This window comes from Otolemur garnettii, unplaced genomic scaffold, assembly GCF_000181295.1.
Source record: "Otolemur garnettii isolate 467f Iridium unplaced genomic scaffold, OtoGar3 scaffold00045, whole genome shotgun sequence".
NCBI classification, from domain to species: Eukaryota; Metazoa; Chordata; class Mammalia; order Primates; family Galagidae; genus Otolemur; species Otolemur garnettii.
Genome location: NW_003852440.1, coordinates 3974481 through 4001591, shown reverse-complemented (window position 1 = coordinate 4001591; position 27111 = coordinate 3974481). Strand labels below are relative to the sequence as shown.

General features: G+C 47.2%; 1 protein-coding gene across 1 annotated transcript in view; it reads left to right on the top strand.

Moving 5' to 3' along the window:
* SUSD4 (sushi domain containing 4) overlaps positions 1-27111 on the top strand; it is a 143473-nt gene that overhangs the window by 92468 nt on the left and 23894 nt on the right. Inside the window, exons 4-5 of the mRNA XM_003790967.1 lie at positions 2513-2686; positions 6236-6424. Coding sequence (XP_003791015.1) covers positions 2513-2686; positions 6236-6424 — 363 coding nt within the window. The remainder of the gene's footprint in view (positions 1-2512; positions 2687-6235; positions 6425-27111) is intronic.

Genomic DNA, 27111 nt, shown 5'->3' with positions numbered 1-27111 from the left:
AGAGGCTCTGAGGGATATTTCTTCGGTCGAGGTTCAGCTTTTTGTTAGCACTAGTCTATGATAGTTTTGTCGTTACTCGCTGGGCACAGCCTCTCCTGGCCTCTCCACCATGGTGGGATTTGAACTCTAATTTCTTACTCTCCAGTTGACATGTGGCTCCTCTCGCATAGTAAATCGGCCCTGTGTCACTCCCCATGCTGACTCTTTGAGCAGGGCACATAATTACTGGGATTCTGGAGGCTGTGAATTTGCTTCGAACCCTGTGTCATGTACTCTTATAATGGAAACTCCTGTGGACACTTGGATTTCTAACTTGAAATTCAAAGCATTCTCTATTAGAGACCATTATGCTGAGAAATCACCCTTGGAAAGCAGGCTTGCGTGGTTCTATTTATGTAACCGGCCTGCCCATGTCCACACAACCATAATATCCAAATGCACGTTTCTGTCCTTTGGCTCTACTCTCTGAGTATATTGGTTAGTTCTTGAATAAGTTTTAAGTCAGTCATGAAACCAGTTGTTTAGACATATAAATTACTGCCACCAGACCTATTCACAGCCAAGATTTTACAGATGGATGTCTTGATAAATGTGTTTTCATTTGCTGTAATTTCTATATAGTGTCACTGGAAAAATATAATATACGTTTTCCATTAAGAAGAAGGCAGCAAGATGATGCAGGGAGTGGCCATTTATCTTGTGATTCCAGTGATTCTGGGATCAGGATTAACTTGAAGAGAATTCCTACTTCTAGCAAGAAAACTATTGGCTAAACACACACAGATAGAAAACCCCATTTCACAGCCAGAATCTCTTTACAAATAGAAGAGATAAAATCAAAACCAGAACACACTTCTTCAGCCAAGACTCTCTCTGTTGAGATCTGCGGGTAAAGGGAAGGCCGGTGATAAGTGTCCCCTGGGGAGGGCTGAGCCCTGGGTCTATGCTGGATGCATTAGCCAGGCTCCCAAGGGCTGTGCCCTGGTGAGTCCTCAGGCAGAGGGTGGGGGGGGCTCCCCTCATCACTTCCCCTTTGCCAGGTGTGTTCACAGGTCTGGCAGCACAGAAGGAATGTCAGAGGAAGTGAGTAACGGCACAGTCCCTGTTCCCAAGTTAGTGGCAGTGACAAGGGCCAAGAGCAAGGCAGCAACATTTGACTTCTGACGCCCCATGCAGGCAATGAGCAGCCACCGGCCTTCCCCTCCCCTCCTCTAACAGGGAAGTCCCTGGCTGCCCAGGTCTTTCCCATCATCTTCTTCTGGAGTCTGTTAGGTCAGATTCCCCAGTAAACCTAGCCCCACCCTTCCTTGTTCTAGGGATGTGCCCTTTTCAAGCCACCAAATTCCCAAGCCACGAGAGCCACTCACAGGCTCCTTTCTGTCCCTGCCACCTGCATCAGGGTTCCCGGTGCCTCAGAACTGACAGTTTGAAGCTCAAAGCAACTAAAAGGTCAGGATCCCTGTTAATACTACCAGACGTATTAGGGATTCAGTAGAATTTGGGGAATTGGATGAGAAACCTATCATCTTTTAAAGCATTGAGAAGAAGCAAGTTTCTATGGTTGTTGACAAAGTGCTGTTCTTAGATTTTGCCTTTTTCCCAAAAACTAAGAACCAACACATTTTGAACATAACCTATCTGTAGGTCATGCTTACAAGCATATAGGAATATAAAACCAGACATGTTAAACAGGCATGCCCCTGGAGATGGAGAGCGGTAATGGTACTGACACCAGATGGGGTCAGTTGGACAGTAGTTAGGGTGAGAGGGCCGGGAGCAGGATCTCAACTCAGCAGCAAGGAGCAGAGTGGCCTGGACAGTAAATTGGAAGCACATACAGTTACAAGTGTTCATTTTATTTTAGCTGTCTGCCGTCTTGTTGCCTGGCCCCTTTTTCCTCCACCGACCTTCTCCTGCCTGCAGCCTTGCCACCTTTCCCTGGCACACAAGCATTCTGCTCTTTTTTGGAGGCAGTGACTTGCTCAGTACCTCTGTGAGATTGCAGTAGTATATCCTGGTCTATTTATTATCTTTTTAAAAATAGAGAGGGTGGACAGGAGATGCTAATGGCCCAGCCCTCCTGCTATCGCAAAGCATGCTTTCTCATCAGGCTCGGAGCATGAGTGGACGGCTGTGGGTACCAGGGGTGCACTGTGCTACCAACTTTCCCAAACACAGCAAAGTGTGTAACCAGTATTTGTCTTTCCTCACTTATTTCCAAAATTGTTTGTAGGGCCAACTGCATGGTGTGAAGCGTCACAAGCAGGAAGGCAAATTCCCTCTGTGACTGGGAGGAGCACACCTCCTCTCTCTGAGCCCCCCTTCTTGTTATTCTGTGAAGCAGGCTCTGCTGCTTGTTGTTGGCTCCTGAGCCTAGTGTCAAATAAGGCACCGTTTATCAGGTGGCTGTGTATGTTGTGACCTGGTCCAAAGGGAAAAGCTTTCTTGAGAAGCTATTAGCCATGACTGTTTTAAATTCCAAAAATAATGTATACCTTTTACAAAATTACAGATTGCCGTGTCCCTCAAATTGAAGATGCTGAGATTCATAACAAGACATACAGACATGGAGATAAGTTAATCATCACTTGTCACGAAGGATTCAAGATCCGTTATCCCGACCTGTACAACCTGGTTTCATTATGTCGCGATGATGGAACGTGGGATAATCTGCCCATCTGTCAAGGTACGAGGCGGATGCTGCAGTGATCAGCTGGGCTGTTCCTCTCTTGGGCTTTGTTGTAGGCTCTGTGCATGTTTCTTGGATAGAGCGGTAGAGATGGTGGGAGGAAACAAAGCCATCTCTCTGCCCCACGTGGATCCAGCTTGTCTTTACCGTGATTGCCAGATCCCCTTCTGAATCTCCATCATCACTCCTTGCCCTTTGCTCAGCACCATACACCCGTTAGCCTGTTGGATGTCTCCTTTGCTCTAAAGCATCAAAAGCAGTTTAAGAATTAGGAGACTTGTAATGTGGCTGTGAACACAATGATGAACTATTGTGTATTAAATGGAAATAACGGGGCATTTGTACTTATTTCAGTAGTGGTGAGAATTTAGTAAAAGGCAATTTCATGGAGGCTCTTTTCTCTTAATAATGTTATCCCTCTTTATAATGCATGAAGAGCAGGAAAATAATCAAATTCAAATTTCATCCAAACCACATTGTGAATATTTATCCTTGTGTGCTTTTTACATTTGTCTGGGCCAACTTAGAGGGCCCTGTTTGTGAAAATAAGCCCTCCAGTTCAGATTAATTCTGACTTTATTTTTTGACATGTGACTTAGACCAAATGCTGGAGAAGCCAGTGCATAATTCATCATCTGAGGGAAGAGAGCAACCTCGTTTGCTCCAAAAGCACCGGCCTGTTGAAGTTGAGAGAACGTGAACTTTGGAAATCACAGCTGGAAGTCATAGCTGGAAGATTCTCATATTACTTTGTGTGCCCCATCTTTGGAAATAAATCACTTCCTTACATGAGAGCCAGAGTCGTGACCCCTTGAAGGAACAAAGGCTTCCAAATTAGGAGGACAGAGGCAGCCGGACCGTCATCCTGGCTGCCTTTCCCAGGAGCTGTCTGTGTGGCTTAGTGTGTTCTATGTTGCATTTTTGCAGGAGATGTGATTTACTTACCTTTTCAGAGACTAGCCACAAAGTCAGCAGCTGGATCCCAGGTAGGGCTACTTACTCAAACAAACTTTATCACCTGCTGATTCATTCCAGTCCTCCAGCACAATCAGAGTAATGGCGAGAACAATCCCCTCTGAATCTGGCACTTCCTGCCTTCCTGGTTCCCACCCGTGCTGTTGCTCTCCTGGTCTTTCTGTGTGTGTGAGAGAGCGAGAGAGCAAGAGAGAGAGGCTTAAATACACTGTGCTTCTTTGAGAGTTCTTTTGTTCCCCAATAATTAAAAACCAACCCCCCTGCTATGGTCTACGTCTCAGGGGTCACTTTGCAGCATTCAGATTTGGGCTCCCCCACTGCACTGTGTGGACACACTTGCTCTTCAGTCCCCCATTCCTGACTCAAAGCCTAGTCAAGACAAGCGTTGTAGGTCTGTAACGCAGAGCTGGCTGCTCTGGAGGGGTATGCCTCCTCCAACGCCAGTGCAGGGCCAGCCCAGCTCTCCTTCACCCTCAGCACCCTGGGTCCCACAGCGATGGTGCCCGGCTGGCATCCTGCCCACCCTGTCCCAGTGGCACTTAGGAAGGAGGGGCCTTGCCCGCTGTTGCTCCAGTTTCCTCCTGGCCGCCTGCCTGACACGCCACAGGGAATGAAGAATCGAAGTTGCTTAGACAATCCCCCAGGCCTCCGAGACCCCAGGGGAAATATAATTGGCCCTTAGAGTGGCATTTCATTCTGAAACTTTTATTTGCACCTATAGATCAAGGGGCTTCAGCCTGAGGAGCCTTCTGTGTATGATCTAGAAGTGCAAATGGGAATCACATTGAACTATTGAGCTGAAGCCAGTTCTCCACTGTTATGTACAGGACAGGCTGTCTCCAGCCGAGAGTGAGTTTATCTTGTCGTCTCCTCTGATTAACTGCTCGAATTATAATGCCTCCCCCTGAGTCAGAGAAACCAGTTTATCTATGTGAGTGGCTTAGAACTACAACTCTTTCCTGGGAGGAGGAGTGGGCACGACGTTTGCACCACCTCTCGTGAGTGACACATCACGTGCTCCTGTTTGTGCTTGTCCACGCTTCTCGTTTATCGATCCTGTGTATCCCTGAGTTCCATCCTCCACACAAACACACATTTACCTCACTTGTACCATAAACATTGTCAGTTTTCAGCTCAAAAATTAAAAAAAAAATAAAAAAGAAATAATCTAAGGTCATGGGGCTGGCTGAGTTCCATGCCTTTTTGGGGCATGGTGCACCCTAAATGTCAGCCAGTTGAGGCCAGTGATCTGCAGCATCCGCAGAGTGCTATGGCCCCAGGACCCCGCGGTTCAGGGTCAGTACCGCCTGACCCCAAGCACCTCACCTTCCTGAATGACAGACACCACATACAGTGGTGTTGACTGGAGCACTTTGCTGAGACACCAGGGAAGCTACCAGTCAGCTTAGGAGAAGGGTGCAGTCATCCGCTCTGCCTATGGTGCATACACTCTTTGGTGACTGGAAGGGAACGTGGGTTATTTCCATTATACGTTATTTACTTCACGCACAATTAGTTCTCCCCTGGAAGAACCCTGGCACTGCCATTATTCCCTCCAGTGAAGTCGCTGAAGCACTGAGAAATTCCACGATCACAGTGGGTGCCACATACAATAGAATTCTGTGTCAGTGGGCATGTTCCATTGGGCTGTGCAGACTTTAAGACAAAAAGACTCGTGCTTTACAGAAGTGGCAGCCTGGGGTCTGGGTCCCACTTCCACTCTGACAGCTCCCAGGCTACTGCACCTGATGCAGGGCCTCACGGCAGCAGTGCCTCTGGGCGTGATCCCCAGACAGCCCCAGTGGCTCCTGGAAGTTAGCAGTGCCATCCTCTGGCTCCACTCCAGACCTACTGAGTGGTGGCTCTGTAGGTGGTCCAGCCCGCTGTGTTCTAACAAGCCCTCGGGGTCATTCTCAAGTTTGACAGCTGCTGCCCTATAGTTCCTCATCTAGTTCATGTAAAACGCAACTGGATTTTTAAAAGTTTGAGGGCACCATCTCAAGCAGGCTTCTGTCCCAGAATCTGTTGCCGTGGAATTGAGTTTGGGACATAACCTTTCTCCTTCTCCCCACCCCCACCTCCACACTGAAACCACTGGCATCTCTTTCCTTCATGGCCCCTCAGTGGTTCTCAACCTGCAGGCTCACAAGTATTACCTAGGAGCTTTAAAAACAGGCAGTGATCCCCAAGTTCTCCCCAGACCCTAGACATGGGGCCCAGGCCTGTGTGGCATTTAAAGTCTCCTGGGGTGATACAGACATGCAGTCAGGGCGGGAACCCCCTGGCGAGGAGTGGGCCAGTCCACTGTCAGGCACTCACCACGCTCCCTCACTCTTAACTCCTTCTCTGACCTCTCGGTGCCACTTGCAAATACAAAAGCAAATGTCTGCATTGTAAGCAGAATGGCAAGTAGAGGAAAGAGGCTGAGCATTTGGAACTGAGGGGCTTCATTCTTTAGAGGTGGTGCCCTTTTTGCCGTGGGAGGTCCTAAAGAGTCCCCCGCTCCACTGACTTTGAGCTGTGCTGAGATGAGTGAGGGAAGACCTTCCCTTTCTCTTTCCCCTTCCACAGGCTGCCTGAGGCCTCTGGCCTCGGCCAACGGCTACGTGAACATCTCTGAGTTCCAGACCTCCTTCCCAGTGGGGACTGTGATCGCCTATCGCTGCTTCCCCGGGTTCAAACTCGAAGGGGCCGAGTACCTCGAATGCTTACACAACCTTATCTGGTCGTCCAGCCCACCCCGGTGCCTTGCTCTGGAAGGTAACACATCTTATTCTTTCAGAAGTTGTACTCTGGATAATTCAAGGGGGTGTTTTGATAGGAGACGAAGAGCTACAAATCATGGACAGCAATAACTTTTATTTCCTAAGTTCATTTTTCTTATCTCTGTCCAGAGCAGAGATCATCTGCCACAAAGCCATACTTACAACTAGACGTAAAGCTTCCTCCCCTCATCCTCAGGCTTCAGGAGGATGAGAGCAGATGAAAGAAAAAGTTGCAAGCATCAAAGGTTAAACTGCAAAATATTGCAAAGTTAAATGAAATGTCTTCAAAAATTAATTTTCTCTGCACCAAATGAAAACAGATTGTGTTACGGCCTCATTAATCTCCCCCCTCGTTTTATTGTTGTGTCAATGTTTCTTCCATATTTCCATGCATTTTATAGCTTAGCTATAAATGTTTTGCTGCAAGCACACCCTTGGAAGCCTGAAAGCAAGACTCTTTCCTCCCTGTTTTTATTAAATCTATATGAATATAGATTGTGACCCACTAAAGACCACTAGTCAGTAGCCTGGAGTAGTGAGGGGACAGGGTGTCATCCACTGGCAGTGTCAAGGCAGTGTCTGAGGGGGCAGAGTCCATAAAAATCCCCGGGAGGCATGTTGGACATGCTGGTTCAGTTCTTGCTTTAACTCAGGGCTTGAAATTTTGCCTGACAATAATAAACACGAATGCACTTCTTGGCATCTGAGTATAGTGGGCAGGAAAGGGTCTATATGGGGAAAGAAAAAAGAAAAGGAAAGCTCCAATTAACAGCCCCTCCAAAGCCTATTTGCAGCCTTGCTTGGGAAACAAAATAAGAAACACTGGAATGTGGAAGCATTTGCAGCATCTCTGCAGTGTGAACCTCTGTGTGGGAGGGAGTCAGGTGGGGGGTGTGGTAGAGGATGACTGCTGGCTGCAGGAATCAGAGAAGGTGCTTCTAGAGGAAAAGTTGGGGCTCACCGTGGGGTTGACTAGAGCCATTAGAGGAAAAGGAAGGCGGGGGTGAGGGGGAAGAAGCTAGGCTTGTCCCTTGGTTTTGCCATGCTCCTGTGCAAGACTCATCCAGCCCCACTTCCCACTCATCCCAGATCTTCTAGGGAATTGGAGTCTGGACTGGAGATGTCAGATGAAATAGAAGACACTCAATTAAACATGAATTTCAGATAAACAACAGATCATTTTTTGATACGGACATGTCCTAACTATAGTAGAATCTCTGTAAGTTGACCTCCCAAGGGACTGTAACAAACTGGTCAACATATGGAGGTGGGCAACATAAGGAACTAGGCCTGCTGATACGTATGTGTGGGGCTTGTCCGGTCTATGAAAATTATGACAAATTAGGTCAGCGTATGGAGGTGCTCAATATGGAGGTTCCACTGTACTGTGTGGGATTTACAGTGAAAAATTATTCTCTGCTTATCTGAAATTCAAACAGAACTGAGAGTGTTGTGTCTCTGTTTTCTATATCTGGCAACCCTAGTCTCAAGGGACAAGGCCATTCCCTTTGTTTCCAGTGGGAACAGCCTTCCTGCTGCCTGGTTGCTACTGTTTGGCTAAGGTGGGAGCGTAGGCCAGTGATGAAAGGGGACTTTTCCCTAGTTCCTGGAGGCTTCTCCCTGCTAAACAGATAACCAGGCAGAGAGGGTCGTTTAAAGATATATCATTGTTGTGATTTTATCAATTTGAAATGCCTATTTTAAAATCCTTTCAAATTTGGCTTAAATGTGCTTCAAGAGGTCAGGGTTCTGATAAGCTTCATCTTGGGACTTGAAAAGTGGTTTTTATGGAGCCTAGAGAATATAATATGGACAGGCATAAAACACAATCTAAGGTTATAAACAGGGAGCTGCGAGTGGCTTCTGGTTGAAAACGAGCCTTCTGGCCTCATGCAGGGCCCTTGCCCTCCACCAGCCTGTGCTGCGGCCAAGGATGGAAGTGAAGTCCCGACTGAAGCCCCCTGTGCCAGGAAGGCCACTTAATGCTTTTTTTTCTCTCAAGTTTTTGTTTTTAATAATATTTACATCGCTCTTTTAAATATACACCCCTTTATGTTCTCTGATGCAACTAGTCGGTGAGTCATTTAAATGAGATACTGGCTGTGATTCTAAGCTGAAAGAGAGAGAACTAAAGGATTGTTTTCTCACAGTATAATGGGAGCTGGTTGACATTGAACAGTGGGTTAAAACACGGGGTAGGGATTCATGAGCAAGTTATCCAGATGTGCCTAGGTGTTGCAATTTCATTCTTGTATATCGTCGTCTTAAAAGATGGTGCTTTATTTATGCAGTATTGACATAGGGTATTTGCATAGATGAACTGGCCCAGAGGAATCGACCCCTTTAATAGATCATCCCCACCTTTTCTCCCTTATTTTTCTGCCTTCCTAAGCACACAATTTGCACCATTTGATTTCTCTTGATGACAGAGTGAAAATGACTGAACTATGCTGTGGCATCATGATTCTCAAAGGGGCTTTGAAGTATCTGAGGACATTCTGACCCCTCCAGTGACTGGGTGGAGACAGCTGTGCTGTAGAAATCTTTCTCCATGAGCTTCTCATCTCATTTCCTTTCCCCTCTCACTGTTAAGCAGGCAGCTGTCAGTCTACTTATCACTCCCCGGGCACCTGCCGCTGCGCTTGCCCCCACCCCCAACGCTCTCTCTTAACCTGCTGTGAGCTGGTAGATGGGCTCGCCAGCTGATCAAGGAGGCAGTGCGGGGAACTGATTAGGCGTTCGGCCGCTGTTGGTCTCCTGGCTGTAGGTCCTGAGTGTTCTACTTAATCACTCTCACCTGGGGCAAGTCGCTTACCCTCGCTCGGTCTCCGTGCTTCCTTTATAGCATTGGGGTGGTGAACATACTTTCCTCATGGGCCCGTAGGATTCAGTGTGATGACAAATCCAGCACAGTTAGTGAAGCACCTGGCCCAGCATAAGTGGTCGATCAAGTGTCCATCATGATAAATTTACTGAGAGTAATATAGAAAAGTCACAATAAATAAGTGAGGTTCTGGGCGTGACTCTGAGTAGAGTCCAGGCTTTGGGCAGGTACATTGTGCCACTATTTGGTTGTTCAGGTGCTATTTTGGTAACTGGCATGTTCTTGGCTGTGCTTCTGTAAGATGAATCTCAGATAATACTGAACAATAGTAGCAAACACCATTAAACTGGAGAGCCTCCTACATACGTGTGGATCTCAACTTAAATGTTCGACACAGTATCTTATTAAATTTGAGGCAGCTGCTACTATTAACCCCATTTTGCTGATGAGAAAACCCAGGCTTCCAAAGGTTCAATAACTTGCCCAAAGTCACACCGCATGGGAGGGGAGCTGGGACTCAGCCACTTCAAAGCTTGTGATCTTAACCACCAAGACATGTTGTCTAATTAATTTGTTCTGATTACAATCCAGGCAGAAAAACAATGTGATATCTTTATAGCCATTTTTTAAAAGAGTCAAAAAAAAATGTTTAAATCATTGCATAGGAAGGAATTTGTCTTCCTAGTCTAGTTATCCTCCCTGGGAAGTCGCAGGGGCTGGGGCCTCAAGTCCAGAGGAAGGCCCTGCTGCCGTTGGGGTGGCTGTGAGGTCTTGCTTGGTGCCCTGCCAGAGCCCGTTAGTCTCCTCTGTGATCGTGGAGCCTCTCTTCAGCCAGCGCGCGAGCGAGGGCGACATTGTTGGTATCCTCTTGCTGATGACACAACGCCATAAAGTGTGAAAAGACTTGTCCAGACCTGCCAACTCTTGGCACGTGGCTCTTTCTGCCACATGGAGTCTCCTTTTTCTTATGGAATGGAGAGTGCTGTGTGAGGGCCACCATTTGAGTGACAGCTATCACACTCACATGTAAACAATTTCATAATTGATACCAGCTTCATGAAGGAGTTGATGATTTGGAAGGAAAACCTTTGGCAGCTTCACCAAAGGTGACGAGAGTTCCAAGGCCTGGTGTGAAGGCGCAGGGCTGGTGCTGCAGGGCCGGTGCTGTTGCCCTCCTCTTATCATGAGTGGGAAGGTTCTGGAGCAAGTGTGTGTCCTCACAGCTGGGTCATGGGGTAAAGCTGCTGAAATCTCAAAGCTTTGACCCAGAATGAAGCCTGAGATATTTTAAAATAGATGATCATATAAAATCGGATGCAGACTATGGTCTGAGTATGTTCCTCGTCTGTGTGCGTCTTAATGCCCTCCTGTCTCAGGGCCTCTTCCTCCCAGAGGCTCTCACCTCGCTCTCTTTCAAACACACACACCCTGAATGTGAGAAATCTTTAAGAACAAAATTTTTTGAAAATGATGCGGATATTTTTCCCATTTTTAAATTCTGAGAACTCAGTTTGCGCCGTCATCCGTGTTTTGGGAACACCTGCTAGGCCCAGACCAGCACCGATTTGGACACTGGGGATTTACAAAGAAAGAAAAGGACATAATTTCTTACTTCGTAAGAGTCCACAGCCTGCTGGGGAGAACAAGGTGATAATTGCAGACAGCATCCAAGCACGCACGCAGCCACTTTCGCTGAGGGGGCCTGCGCGCCTCTGCATTTCGGAAGAGTGAGGAACAATTCTAGGAGCTGACGTCACATTTGTCAAATGAAGTTTTCTACCCTAGGATTTATGGCATTTTTGTTTATTTTTCCCTGAGACCAAACAGTAGCATATTCTCTGTCTACTTGAGCTTTAGGAAAAGACAAGAGTTTGATCATCTCACCCACATGGACGGACTGTGCGTTTTGAAGCTCAGCAGAGCTCATCAGTGTTGACACGACATGGCCCAGTGTGTGAGTGACCCCAGCCCAGTGGTTGGCAGGTTGGGAAGATAGAAGGAAATTGAGAGGCACGAAGTCAGTAAATGAACCAAGCATGTAGCAAAATCGTTGCCAGGAAGGCTGCAGGCACATGTGGAACAGTGGAGGAAGAAGCCGTCCAGACTCACAGGATCCGCTGAGCCCCGTGTTGCTGGGGCTGCAGAGGACGCTGGCTGTGCATGACTGCAGGAAAGAGCCACCCCCAAACCTTTAGGATCCAGAACATGCTCTGCACATTGAGTTTTTTCAAACGGCCCAGAAGAGGCACAGAGGTGCTGGGTATCTAGTCACAGAAATTCCTGGGGTAGCTCTCAGGGGCAGGCTGACCACAGCAGAGATCACCTGGCTGTGTGTCTTTGAGGCAGGCAGCAGGGGTCAGGAGAAGAGATTGTGGAAGCAAAACTGGGAATTTGGAGTCCTGAAGTGTAACTTCCACCCACTTACAGGTTCCTCTGTTACCCTGTTAAATTAGAGGACTTAATCCTCTAACCAGAAGTTCTTCTTTTGACAGCTCCTGGAAGGAAAAATCAGACATTTAGTGACATTAGAGTTTGAAAAGAAAGAAACAAAACTGAACTCAGTCCTATACGCCATTTAAAATAAATACCTGTAAGACTTCCACGTTCATTCAGCAAACACTTTTTATTTCTACGCGTGAGTCTTTGGGAAGGTCCAGCACACGCAGTGGCGAATGAGTTCGGCAGGGTCTCTGCTGCCCCCCCCCCCACTCCAGTCCCTTAGTTCCTGCTACTCCGCCTGAAAGTTTGCTCCCCCTGCAGGTGCGCTCGGCTCTAAACACTCCCTTGGCAAGCTATTCAGGGGCTCCAGAGGAAGACTGTTAACTGCTCTGAGGTACCTAAAAGGCATTCTAAAGTGAGGTCTCCATGGTTTGGGAAGAACTGGGAGGGTCAGATTGGCGAGTCACTTTTTGCTGAGGGAGGTTGGCTCTGAGATGTGATGCTTAGTCTCTTTTTAGAAGGCGATGGAAACACAGGTTTTCCAGGAAAGCAATAAGCATGGTCCCGGGAGCCCGGGGGAGGTTGGCATGCGTGTTTGTTTGCTTTTCCCAAATAGGGGAATAAATCACTCCAGGAACTGCAGGTACCTAAGGTTTCCTACGTAATGACTTGAGCAGTGGCTCCTCCGATGCTGACATTTTCAAAAGGCCTTTGCAGCCTTGCAGCTGGCACCTCTCCCAAGAACGAGCAAACCTTGACCCCATTAGAAACTAAACATTTGAAACTTTTGGTTTTTAAATGTGACCAATCCCCAAACTCAGAATGCCCAAAATGTCTCCCACCCACTCAGCCACACACACCCATTCATCTTAGAGTCACATGGACAGAGCTGGAGTTTAATCAGATGGTATCAGATTCAATCACAGGGAAGGCGGCTCTGTGATTTCCTAAGAACCTACAAGTGCCCAGGGTGCCTTTTAGCTCTGCATCTTTTTATAAAAAAAGGAAGAAAAATAAGAAACTGAAGAACTTGTTTGGCTAAATGTGAAATCACTTGAAAGATTCCAATTTGGGTTCAAAACTGAAAAGCCAGCTTGGATGTGGAGGGCTCCCGCTCCCAGGCCACATCTGCAGTGTACTTTGTTCCCGAGTCAGAACACGTCCAGGTATAAGAGGCGCCAGAAGTGATTTCTCCCTCCAGGAATCCTGCCTTCACTCGAAAGTGCCTTGGAACTTCAAAGCAAATCCTACATAGAGACTAGGAGAGACACAGCAGAGAATGGGGCCTCATCAGATGAGGGGTCCCACTCTGCCTTAGGAGCCCCTGGAGGTCGGCTACAGGGGACACTCAGAGGGGTGTCACGGGGGCCCACCTTGGGACATACTGTTCCCATTTTACAAATGAGAAATTCAGACATACAAAAGAGTCCAGACCTGTTCCCAAGGTTGTAAATGACTATTCTGAGGCCCAGTGCCACCAGGTCACTCTCCCAGACCACATCAGGGACGCTCCTGTGGAGTGAGTATCTTCTTCCTGCCACATGTCCCCAGACATAGAAGGGAGACTCTGGGTCTCTCGCCCTCTGCCTGGTGATGCACGGTAAGAAAGCCTTGGCTTGGAGCCATCTCTGGATAAACTAGAAAATATTCCACATTGGATTTTAAGTAACACAGGGAAATGACAGGAAAAAAGTCATATCAGGGATTTCACGCTACTGATTTAGAATTATTGGTCATAGAACACAGAGCTTAGAGAGAAGCCACAGATATCACCATTTCCCTTTCTCCCCAGCCACCCTGCCTACCTCCTTGTAAAGATGAGTTGGCAGTACCAGAGATGGGCAGGTCTTATACCCAGCCCCGGGCTCTGGCACCCCCAGGCACCTCCAGTGGGGAGGGCCCAGGCAACTCTGTCTCCACTCCCTCTCTCATTTGCCTTCTTGAGCAGGGAGGGACAATAATCCAAACTTCCTTTCCCTATGAGAAACTTACTCCATGACAGAAAGCGCCTTGTTCCTCCCTGAATTCCTAGCGCTGGCACGTGCTATATTTCTAGCAAATTGTAGCTGTTAAGACTAAAACTTCCTCTGATTAATTTTGACATCTTTTAAATGCCTACTCTTTGCTATGGACCCTGGACCTGTGTATATTTATTACACGACCTCTCATCCTAAAAAGTCACAAGAGGCAAGTGTGGTGCCAACCTGCAGATGGCTGAGGTCACTCTGCTCTTCTGGCCCTTCCAGGACCCAGAGCACTTGCAGGGAATTAAGGTCTGAGTTCTTATCCGAGCTCTGTCCTCTTCCTTGTGTGGAAAAGGAAGGAGTTGAAGAGTTGATCTCGGAGGCTCCTTCCTGACAATCTTATTCTTTGCTTGAGCACTTAACCACAGCACACTGTTCTCAGAGAGGCTGACCCATCCCCAACTGGCCCTGGGAGGCAGGGGGTGAAGTAGAGGGGTAGGGGCGCCGGGAGAGTTTTCCCTTGATATTGTCTGATGATGTCTTCCTGAGACTCATGTTCTGACAGCAGGAGGGATGGCAGGGAGGGAATAGGTGTTTGCTGAGGGTCATCTTGGTTTTTTGTTTTTGTTTTTTATTTTTTTATTAAATTATAACTGTAAACATTAATGCATTTATGGGTACAATGTGCTGATTTTATATACAATTTGGAATGATTACATCAAACTGGTTAACATAGCCTTCACCTCACTTGTTTATTGTGTTAAGACGTTTATACTCTAAATAGATTTGACATGTACCCTTGCATTATGCACAATAGGTGAGGTCCCACCGATTACCCTCCCTCCAGCCAGCCTCCCCCCTCCCCTCCCCAACCCTCTTCTTCCCTCCTTCATTCTGGGCTATAGTTGTGTTTTATCATTCGTATGAAAGTGTGGGTGATTATATATTGGTTTCATAATAGTACTGAGTACATTGGGTGCTTTTTCCCATTCTTGAGATACTTTACTAAGAAGAATATGTTCCAGCTCTGTCCATGCAAACATAAAAGATGTAAAGTCTCCATCTTTTATGGTTACATAATATTCCATGGTGCACATATACCACAATTTGTTAATCTATTCATGGCCCATGGGCACTTAGGCTGCTTCCATGACTTGGAAATTATGAATTGGGCTGAAATAAGCATTCTGGTGCAAATATCTTTGTTGTAGAATGATTTTTGGTCATCTGGATATACACCTAGTAGAGGAATGGCAGGATCAAATGGCAGGTCTACTTTTGGGTCCCTGAGTGTTCTCCAAACTTCTTTCCTAAAGGAACATATTAGCTTGCATTCCCACCAGCAGTGCAGAAGTGTTCCCTTCTTTCTGCGTCCACACCAACATCTATGGTTTGGAGATTTTGTGGTGTGGGCTAATCTTACTGGAGTTAGATAATATCTCAAAGTGGTTTTGATTTATATTTCTCTGATGATTAAGGATGATGAGCATTTTTTCATGTGTTTGTAGGCCAGGTGCCTGTCTTTTTCAGAGAAGCTTCTATTCAAGTCCTTTGCCCATGATGAAATAGGATCACTTGTTCTTTTCTGATTAATTAGTTTGAGTTCTCTGTGGATTCTGGTTATCAAACTTTTGTCAGAAACATAACCTGAAAATATCTTCTCCCATTCTGAGGGCAGTCTGCTTGCTTTACTTACTGTGTTCTTGGCTGTGCAGAAGCTTTTTAGTTTGAAGGTCATCTTTAGCCAGCCTCTAGACAACTCCAGGTATTGTTATACCTTCTTCCCAGATAGGAAACAGGCCTGGTAATAGGCTTAGGCCTTAGGCAGCAAGTTGCAGAGTCCTGATTCAAAACTAGCCCTGCCCTGACTCCCAGGCTGTGCTCTGCCTACAGCACCGGCTGCTTTCCATGGGACAGACTGGGCCCCGCCACCCGAACAATCTGCTTAGCCACCTGTTGGTGACATCTTTTCCAACTCAAGTTCCCTGTAACGTGGGTTTTTGTCATGTAAGAAGTTTTGAAGGAAAGAGAGGAAGATACTATATGATTTGCCCCAAGCTGCACTATATTCAGGAGTAGGCAATGTGTGAATTTTCAATTCTTCCTTCTCTGCCTCCCTCTGCCCCAGGTAAGGCTCTGGTGCCAACTAGAGACATACTAACTGCCCTGGGGCCATTGCTATTAGGAATTCAAACCTTGCTCACCTCACCCAGCTTCCTGTGATTCCAAATAGACCAACTGGCCAGGGGCATGGTCTCCATTAGCCTTTTCTGAGCCCTCAAGCTCCCTGCAGACTTATCCATGTTATTACCAGCAGCTAGATCAAGTAGAAAATTGAATTAGCAGAAATGCAGAAAAGAACAGTGAATGCGGTTTTCTTTCTCTTCTTTACCTGATAAGGCAGTGGGGTCTCTCTGCATGGATCAGTGGCAGGTGGGCTTCTAATTCGTGTGCTTGCCCCAGGCTCTGCCCTTCCCTCTCCTCCTCTACCTAATGTGAGAGGTTCATCTAGGGAGGGTAATGCTTGGTTGGGTGGTTCTGAACCACTGCCCTCAGTGCTCCCAAGCCCAGGCAGTGAAAAAGGCCCCCGCTAGCTTTTGCCAGGCTGTCCCCAGCCCCAATGGCTCCATTTGACATATTTACGTCTCGTGTTCCCACTTAAGATTTATTTGAAGGAAGAGTTTGGCAGTGTAAATATGAAAATCATTCATCTAATTCTGCCCCCTTGGAAACTTGAGAAATGAAATGATTTTCCTGGGTCACGCAAAAATTCCCCCTTCTCTTTAGCCTGCCAGTCTTCAAGTATGTAAGTAGATGGCTAGTTTATAGCCCTAGTTAGGAACCCAGCTTACATCAGTCAAAGTCATATGGGATGTTCAGATCTTCTGTGAAACAAAAGAATCTGCACTTTGAAGACAAATGCGTGTCTCCTAAGCCGGGGAGAGAAGAAATTTCAGGCTTTCCCCCTTCATGTGTTTGTGACATTAACTAGCAAAGTTCTGTCTGAAACAAATGGAGGCCCCTTTGTGAACTAAAAATGCACTCAGTGTCCTGGGCACATCACACCACCTTTTGCTATTTTGTTCTCTGGCAATGAAAATTCAGGTATCTGGTGTTATTTATATTACAACCACCTTGCCTGTGACCCCAGTGGGGTGTTTTATTACAAGGAAATGCAAAATAAAAAGCAATCCTTTTAATTTATTGCTCATAAGCAATAGTAAATTATTCTCATATCATTTCCATGTACTGTTCACACATTACAGCAGAGTGATTACAGGAAGGTAGCCATTTGCATGCCACACTAGCATTCTCAGGGATCACTGTGCTTAATTTTCCCTTTTTCTTTTACAATAAGTAATTGCTACTGGAGCTTCGTCCTCTTCTTGGTCACACATCTCTCTTGTACTCGAGAGTGGATTGTGCTGTGGCATTAAGAAGCTTCATTATTCTTTTTTTTTTTCATCCCTTATATTGAATCTGGAAATACTGATCTTTTTGTCCTTAAAAAACCAAGAGACTTTGTTTCTATCAATACCTTTCAAGTAGAAACAGGTTCTTAGGCTTCTCTGCTATATTCCATTACAGGCTCTTTTTCTCCTGAATTGTGTGACTCCGGGCATGATAGTTGGCCCTGAGCTCTCCCTCATCCTCACTCCCCAGACCTGCGGTTCTCCAGCTTAGCCCCCGACAGGCTCCTGCCTGGGCGCCTTGCCTTCCTTTCAGTCATTGTGGAAACACATGCCCGTCAACCCTCCATCTCCCCTGGACTTCTATAACTATATTTTTCTTTCTTAAACCTCCTTTAAGTACAGAGAATTAGACTGAATTTAGAAGAAGAAGAGAGGTAATTCCTCTCCCCACGAAAAAGAGAACAAAGCTGACAGCTTCCTTGCTTTGAATGATTTCTTCCACCAGATGAAGAAATGAAGACACCACAAGGCAGGACTCAGATAACCCCTCTTCCCGCGGCACCCTCACCTTCAGAGATGGGACCCCTCCAGCCCAGCTGGCTCTACCCTGGCCCTGCCCTCCCCTCCCCCATGGCCTGCCCCTGCATCTGCCTAGGAGGCTGCACTGTTGGGGGCGGGGAGGCGGGGTGCAGGAAAGCGTCACTTTCTTTCAGTAGGTTCACAGCCTCATCAAAACGTGTTCCCCCTTTCCTTGATCATCCCCTCTTATTTCTGAAAAACCCACAGGCATGCAAGCTGAGGTCTTTATTTTGAGATATTTAAATGTCAGGTTACTGAAAGAAGTGCAAAGCTAGACAGCAGAAACACAGTGGCCAGTGGTGTGAGAGCCCAGCTTGTGCCAAGAGGGCGACTTCATTATCCTCAGAAAATAGATGACCTGTACAAATGGGAAATTCTCAGTGTTTGTCCTTAAACTCTAGAATATCTTCTCCATCCCTGCTCCTGGCAGGATTTATTTCCTTCTTTCCTCTCTGGGAAGTTATGACTTGTATTTCATAGTAATAAAACCTCTTGCAATCAGGTGCAACATACAAGGTAATAAATCCCTCCCGTCACTGCGAGGCCGTTGTCAGGCTGGGAGCCACTCGGCGGTATTCAGCAGGGTGTTTTGGGCTCATTCCTCTCCGTTGTCCCATTTTTCCTTCTCCTACCCAGCTCCCACCCCCATCTTCCTTTTCCTTCATAAACCATTGCCAGAATGCCGTCCCTTTTCTCCCAAAGGAGTTAGGCATTTGGCGTGACAGGCAGGGAAATCGCCTTGCCTTTCTGTCCCTGCCTTTTTGTCTTCTGTCTTTCATTTTTTCACAGGGCCTAGGGCCACGGTGCTGTCTGTGTTCACAATCATTTTCTCTTTTTTTACAAGGAGGTTTTCTGTTGGATTTTGTTTGTTTGTTTGTTTGTTTTTGCTTAAAGATAGTGCCTGACTCTAGACTGTGCCCAGATTCCTCTAAAGTTAGAGGAGTCAGTGCTTCAGCCCATGGCTTACCTTTCCCTGGGAGCTGTGGCTTCGGAAGAAGAGCCCAGGGCTTTGTTCACATCCTGGCCCCCTCTGTATTGGATGAGAACCTAATGCACTTTTAACCTCATCTCTTCGACTCGTGGGAAGGGATTTCGTAGGCCCAGGCATTAAGAAGGGGAAGACTGTCTGGAGCTAAAATAATAATAATAATAAAGACTATTATATCGAAATTCGGATTTCAAAACTAGTCTTTAGCTCAAGCTATCGTAAATGAACACCTGTGCCTATGTCACTTTGTGTTTTCATATCATAAGTGTCTTATTCTGATGGAAATTTTTTTGAATTGTGAAGAAAAGTAAATTCTAGGAGCCCGGGAAGGACTCTCTAGCTAACCATGGCTAAAGCGGTATGTGAGAGGGACTTTCCACCCTACTTGACATTTTTAAAGATTCTATGGCCCTTTGAGTTAACCATGTGGGGGACCCGCTATTGTCTCCAGAGCTTAAGGATCCCCAACCTGGTTTCTGCTGGTGCTGCCCAGAGAAAAGGAGCCCTTGGTTTCAGGCCTGGACTCCAGGGTTCTCGTGTCCTTGGATACCCACCCCACCCCCTTCCTGGCTGTGGATCTCACGAGTTAGCTACTTGCATGGACACAGGCATGTTCCTTCTGAGGAGACCTTAGTATCTAGTTATTTCTGACAGGCATTCTGACATCAGCTTCTGGCCAGCTGTGGACCTGGCCCGAGGGTTGGGTCCCCACCTCCCAGCCAAGGGGAGGGCATGCTGTGTTAACTTTCTAGGGCTGTCACAAACTGGGAGGCTTAAAACAACAGAAATGTATTCTCTCACAGTTCTGGAAGGTGGAAATCCCCGGGGCTGTGCCCCCACTGAGACTTTGGGTACAGTCCTTCCTTGCCTCTTCCTGACTTTCGGTGGTGGGTGCACTCCTCTGGCTTGTAGCTGTATCACTGCTCCCCCCGCCTTGTCATCACACAGCGTTCTGTGCGTCTCTCCTCCTGTTATAAGGACACCAGGGATACTGGAGTAAGTGCCTGTCCTACTATAATATGACATCATTTTAACTTGATTACATCTGCAACCTTCCAAATAAAGCATATTCTAAATGAGGCCCTATTTCCAAATAAGGCCACATTCACAAGTACCAGGGGTAAGGATTTCGACTTAAGAATTTAAGGAGATGCAAATTTGAGGGAGACACAACACACTTTCCCCACCTAGGCTGGGGAAGAAGCAGCCTTCTCTTCCGTTTTCCCTCTACCTCTTACTTCCAAGTTTAAAGGGCTAGCTTTAGCCCCTCCACACCCTGGCTGGCCAACATCCTCTGGCCTGTCCTCCACCCTCCTCTGCCCAGTACCCAGCACCCTGCGTACAGCTGCTGAGCCCAGCAAGGCACTCCTGTGTCTCTCAGGGTTTCTTCAGCTCACCTTTTCTCATCTTTAGAGCCTCAAGGATTTTTGGAATTCTATTCTCATTGTGCCCGGCACATGTCTAAGCAGATCAAGAAATCGTTGCTCTCACACTGGCCCTCGGGAGGCCCTGTGCCCTCTTCTCTCTGTGCACACAGAAAACCCCATGGCATGACTCAGTGAAAGACTGAAGCTTCAGAGTCAACCCACACATGAGGTCTAATCCCAGCTCTGCTGTGTATTTGCTGGATGACCTTGAGCAAATAACTTCCCCTCTCTGAGCCTCCGTCCCCTTATCTATATCGATGAGTCAGTAACAACACCCGCTCTGCAAAGCTGCTGTTAGGGGCGGGGAACGGTGTGTGCGGTGTGCTGCCCTCAGCGTGGGCACACGTGTGTGTGCAATGCTGTTGTCATCACTGCCTGCAGTGCGTCTCATCCGCACACAACGCCGCTAGTAACAGTGACCATCTCTCTGTCCCGGCAGGTACTTTGTGCCAGGCACTGGGTGCTTGCTGATTTACAGAGATGATTTCTAACTCTCATAAAAGCCCTGCAATGTAGGTATTACTATTCCTGTTTTACCGATGATTGAAACTAAAGCCTAGAAAGAAAATGAACATGCAATGTACTAAATGAAAAGAGGTAAAATGCCCAAGGTCTCATAGCTACTCAGTGTTCGAGTCAGGATTTGAACCCAGGAATGTGCACTTTGCACTCTGTGTGAAGCTGCCTCTAGGGCTTCTGGTTAATAGTTAATGCCCTGGCTTGTCCCTCCCTCTCAGCTTGTCCCCATCTCACCCTCACTCTTTCTCCTTTTCTGTTCTTCTAAGTGACTTTTTCTCCCTCGTTTTTCACTGTGCATTTCTTCTAAGCCAGCATTTCCCTAATTTGTCAGAAAAGCATGATGCTTGTCATAGAATAGCATGCTTTGTTTTTCAGAACACTAAGAAATACTGATAAAATGGGTTCTATCATATAAACCTTAGAAATAATTTGGCAGCAAAAAACATGGCAGTCTTCTGCTTGTAATGTAGAATTGTGCCCTTAAAGCGTGAGTGCGTGTGCTCAGGCACACACACACATGAACAGCTCGGCACCAAGCATGACCAGGTACTGCCCACTACTGTTAAACCACTACTCAATGTGTTTCCTCATCTGCTGGGACTTGCTGATAGATAAGAATGAGTAGGTACCACATATGTAAGAAAAAAAATGTATGGGAGAAAAACTTGAGGTTTGGAAAATTCAGTATGTAAATTGTGCCACCTTGGTCCATTTTGTGGGGGGAGAGCACGAGAATTGCCAGGATAGACAAGTAACATTTAACTCCAGCGTCATCTCTGATGGGGGCAGAGAGGCAGGAATGACCAGCTCTGAATGGCCCCTTCCCTGGGGGTTACCTTGTGGCGCACACACCCCTTTTAAATCTTGTGTCCCTGATTTTCCAGAATTCCAACTGTAGTGGGATCACATATTGGATAAGACACAGATGTCTAGTGATTTATTTTCACCTTGTGGTGATTGAGACTGTTCTCGATTTAGCCATCGCTGCTCCCATCACTGCAGAGTGAGAAGAGCGGCCTCATAGACACAGAAACACGGGTCTGATCTCCGCGCAGCACCCCCTGCTGCCTTCAGAGTAAATCACGGCTTTACACCTGCTCCCTCACCTGAGTGCTTCTTGGTGGCTTCCTCGGGGCTCCACAACCAGGCACATTTCAGATTTCTTATTGAAGCTGTCTCTTTCTTTTCTTTTTCTTTTTTTTTTTGCACTGAAGTTTCACAGTTGTCATCAGATACATTCTGTATTTCTTCAGGGACACCACAAGGTGGAAAGCAGACTGGAGCCCCTCCCTTGGGGCAGCTGGGTGATATTGACCTTAAATTTGATCTGTCAGCACATCCCGGGCAGGTAAATACCATGCTCCGTCTAGCGTGGAACAAGCAGAGCCTCAGCCCCGTCACCATTTGCTTCCTTTGGCGGACACATTTATTGGCCTTCCATGTTGTTACAGCAAAACAAAAGTGGGAAACGTAATGTGCTGTATAATGTTTATTGATTTTTCCCTGAGTTAAAAGCAAAGTTTGGACATAGCCTTGGAAACAGCTGGGGCTGTTCTATGCACTTCCTGGAATCGTGACCCGAACTTAGCTCGGACTGAGGACAGCTGGCACGATGGCAGTTTTGACTGTTAGTTGCCAGAAGAACCTGAAGGCAGAGGTTTGGGTTTCTATACTTGTTGGAGTAGAATGGTGAAACAGTCCCTGTCCTCCTGGCCCTTCTCAGAGCAGCACAGAGGGTACACTGGGCTCTCATGAGATGATGCCCTTGCACTTGATCTACAGGATCACTGGCGTTCTGGCCACTTCCCTTTGCTCTTCAAGGCTAGCTGAGCTTCAACATCTGGCATTAAGAGTCAGCTTTCCTACTCATCACCGCTGGACCCAGCTACAATGTTTCCTCGTGGTCTGGGCAGTATTTCCCAAATTACACTGTGCAGGTGGATCACTTGGGAAGGAGGTCTGGGTGCTGCTGAAGAGTGCCAGTTTCTAGCAAGCACGTAGCTGGTCCCCAGACTGATGGTCTATGGATGTAGTTGGAATAGCAAGGGTCTGGTGGAAGGTGAAGACCCACACCAGATACCATGGCAATTTAATTTGCATACCATCTCCTCTGTATGTTGTGGGCCATCATCTTCAGCCGGTTGAGGGGTGAAGGAAGTTTCCTCTTTCTCCTCCACTCTGTTGCCAGGGTATGAGGCAGCACGTCCCAGCTCTGCCATTAGAATCACCTGGGGGCATTTATAACCTGTGCAAGCCCACAGTCCAGCCCAGACTGATTAGGCAGAGTTCCCCAGATGATGCTAGTGTACAGCCAGGTATGCGGAACCACTGACTTAAGTCGTAGGGACACTCTTCTATGCAGCATTAATGAGGCAGCGAGAGGCGCGTCCTGGTCATGTTGACAGAGCCATCAGCTGGAGACAGCATGTTTTGCTGCTTCCCAAAGCCAATTCATGTCCGTTATTCATTCCTTATCCCAACTGCACGGTAGACCACTGCTCTAAGGAGGTTCCCAAAAGGGATCATGGCTCAAACAGAATCACGGTTTATTTTCAGGTAGGGTATTGAGAACATGTCAGTCAGCCAGCTGGTGCCTCTTCTCCACCAGTCATTCACAGGCCCGTGAAGGCTGTGCTGCCTTCACGTTGGGGCTCCTAAGGTCCTCATGGAGGGTTATCTAGGTTCTAGCCAGCTGGAAGCTTGGCAGGGCTTCATGGATCAGGCCTGAAGTAGTATATACTACATCTATTCACATTCCATTGATCTGCACTTAGAGAGACAGGGGACACTGGGCAATGTGAGCTACCTGGGTGGGTGCCTGGGAAGATGCAGGAATGGGCAGTGTGGTGAGCAGCCAGCAGGCACCGCCACCAGCCCCAAGGGCAGATGTGGATGCATGGACAGGGCAGGTCTTCCCTACACAGAGATACCCAGGGGGCTGCATGAACCTTTGGAAGAAATAATAAAAATACCCAGCCAGACTACCTGGGCTCAGTGACTGAGGATTATAAAACAAAATTAGATGCTATAGGTTATAAGGTTATACATTCCTCTATCCCCCACCCCCAAATAATTTGTGTGGATATTCACAAGGTACATAGACTAATTTTAATCCTCATTTTTTTCTTTTACATACTGTGAACTCTGTATATATGGGTTAAGGACTGTGATGAGTGATAGATAATTCCCACCTCTGAGCAGTGACCTCATCTCACACTTCATTCACAAAACAGGAGGTTTTGAGAGCAACCTGCTCACCTCTCCCCAACCCTGGCCGTGGATCTGCTGGTGCCCGGGTCCAACTCTGGCTCTTCCCTCCAACTCCTCCTCCTTCTGTCAAAGGACGGCCCCTCCTCTGGTGGCTGTGGTCACATCTCCCTGACCTCTTAGACTGCCCTCCTCCCACCCCCCTCCCACCTGCATCCCTGGCCTTGTCCCTTGCATGGGATCTTTCTCGCCAAAGCCTAAACAAGGTCAAGAGCTCCTGAGGGGGAGAGGGACCTCTTGGACCTCCAGCCACCCCCTTTTGATGCTTCCCTGCTGTTCCCTCTCACCCCTCAACTCACTGCAGAATGCTTCCCCTCTACCCTCTTCTCAAGGTCACCAGTGACTCCCATGTGGCCAAATCTAATGGTCACTCTTCTGTTCCCGTCTTTCTCAGCTCACCGGGAACCATTCCCTCACCCTCAAAACCGTTTCCCCTCTGGGCTGTGTTATACACCCCGCCTGCTGTCTCAGCCTGTGGATGGGGGCCCTTCCCCTGTGCTTTCCACCCTCCCCCCATCTCCCCCCATGCTGGCCCATGGCTACGGATGTTATCTGTGTGCTTGTGAATCCAGAGCTCTCTGTTTACCCCAAACCCTTTTTGGTTGACACTGGGTGACTTTCTCGCTGGCAGCTCAAACCCAATTAGTCAAAACCACTCAGTACCTCAGTAGCTTCCTTCTTACAAAATAAACAAAACAACAACCTCATGTGGGAGATGGCACCACCATCGGCCAGGTCAGAAGGCTGGGAGTCATCCTTGATCCTTCTCCTGTCCACCTGTCCCATCTGTCAAGTCCTGGTGTGGAAACAGAGGCAGAACATTCAGAACCCGTCCCATCACTCTCCTTCCCTCTATGTCTCCTTGCCACCACGGTCCTGCTCCTGGTCCTGGTCCAGGCTGCTGCCATCTCTCCAGGCATGGCAACCACCTCCTAGCGGCCCTGCCATGTCTGTCCCTGCTCTCGCACAGCCAGGGCTGGCTTTTACAAATATGCCAGTGATGGCTCTTCAGTCTCCCTTCACACTTAGAATGAAATCCTATCTAGTGGCCACTCTTAGGAGGTGGGAGTGTGTCTAGTTCCTGGGCCCTAAGACTTCTTGCCGTGGGGCCCAGGAACTAGACCCCCGTTGGCCTCCCTCCTGCTGTGGAGCCCTCCGTCTCCTATACAGGTGGCCTCCAGCACCTCACCTCCGGGCCTCCAACTTACCCTCACGTGTCCCCTCCCCTCTGGCAGTGCGTTCTCCTCGGGCACCTCCCTACCCTGAAGCTGCCTTCTTCTCTATGTATGTGCGTGTTCATGTACACATTGTGATCACATCAGGGCTTCCTTCTCTCTCTGTGGTGAAAGGGCCAGTGGTTTGCTTGCTGTTTTCAATATGTTACAGATCAATCGTATGTACAATAAAAATAGATTTTGGATACAATGAAAAGACAGAGACATAGTAAAAGTCCAATTTTTAACTGTTAGAGCCAACTATAGTCAAATTGCATTATTTTAAATGCAATTTAGATATTTCAGATATCTAAATATGAAAATAGAAATTGAAAAGAAGAGAAATTGAAAATGCTGCAACAAAGGCAAATTGATTTCGCTATTTATTTTGTTGTGGACTTGTAACAGTTGGAGCACCAGCCCTGGCCTGGGACTCCACTGTCCATAGAGCTGCTCTGGGGTTAGGTTTGTAAGGCAGCTGTTAGGGGCCTGCCCTGAACAGCTCGTCTATGTGGATTCTTATGCACACACCCCCAGTACTGGGAGTCTCTCTCCTCTGCCTTCCGTTGGCCTCCATCACATCATAGAGAACTTGTGATTAGATGTAACGCAAGCAATTCCTTATTTTGAAGTCAGTCTATTGCTTACTGATAAGTAATTTCTCCCAGCTGACACACTACCCACGTTCCCTGTTGAAGTCACTTCAGGCACCTGCCAAGTTTGTGGGCAGGGAGCAGCCTGCTGCCACCCTCTCTCAGTAAACAATACCAAAACTACCCCAACACTCAAGCATATTTTAACTGCACCTTCCTCCTGGCAGAATCCACCTGTAGCATTAGGGTGGAGCTGGAGACTCAGGTGGGAGTCCTTGCTTTAATCACACAGAGGGGCCAAGACCTTGAGATGTCCCCATGACCTACCCTTTCCTGATGGAGACTGTTGCACCCACAGCCCCTCTCTCTTCCCATTCAGTTTCCTTTTCTGTGCTCCTCTCCTACTCTGGCCTCTTTATCCCCTTGTCCCCTTTAAGTCCACCTCTCACCTTTCCTAAGCCCAGGCCCTTTTTCTCAGCCTTGTCTTGGAGAAACTGAGGTTTCTCCAGGGCAGGGAGCACATGGCAGTTGTTCTCTCTGTCCCATCTCTATTGCAGAGGAAGCAAGGTGGGCTGGCCTTTAGTTTAGGTGTTCTATTTTGTTTTCTTTTGTTTCAGAGACAGAGCCTCACTCTGTTGCCTGGGCTAGAGTGCAGTGGCATCATCACAGCTCACTGCACCTTGAACTCCTGGGCTCAAGTGATCATCCCAGCCCAGCCTCCTGAGCAGCTGGAACTACAGGCACCTACCACAACATCTGGCTAATTTTTCTATGTTTTTGTAGAGACAGGGTTTTACTATATTTCCCAGACTGGTCTCAAACTCCTGGCCTCAAATGATCCTCCCACCTCAGCCTCCAAAATGCTGGGATTATACCCTCCTGCAGCTAGTCACCTAATCCCCTGTCAGATAAGAATATATATTTTGGGGGTTTTTTTTGTTTGTTTTTATTAGATCATAACTATGTACATTACTGCATTTGTGGGGTACAATGTGCTGATTTTATATACCATTTGGAATGTTTACATCAAACTGGTTAACATAGCGTTCACCTCACTTATTTAATTGTTTAGACATTTATACTCTACTATTAATATATTTGACATATACCCTTGCAATATGCACAGACAAGAATATATTTTGGATCTTACTGTGCATGAAAGAATATCTGACTCCTTTTGGTACAGGTACCTTGCAGGGCTAGAGGGAGATGTGGGGCCCAGAAGCTCCATCCCAACGCCTTTGTAAGAATGTATGCTAGTAATGTTTTTTCAGCAGATAGAGGAGGAGGCTTGTCTGGGCTCATAAATATTCTCTTGCTTATTTTGAAAAGGTCAATAAAATAGATAAACCTTTGGCCAGCTTAACCAAGAAAAAAAGAGTAAAATCTCTAATCTCATCAATTAGAAATGGTAAAGATGAAATAACAACAGACCCCCTAGAAATTCAAAAAATC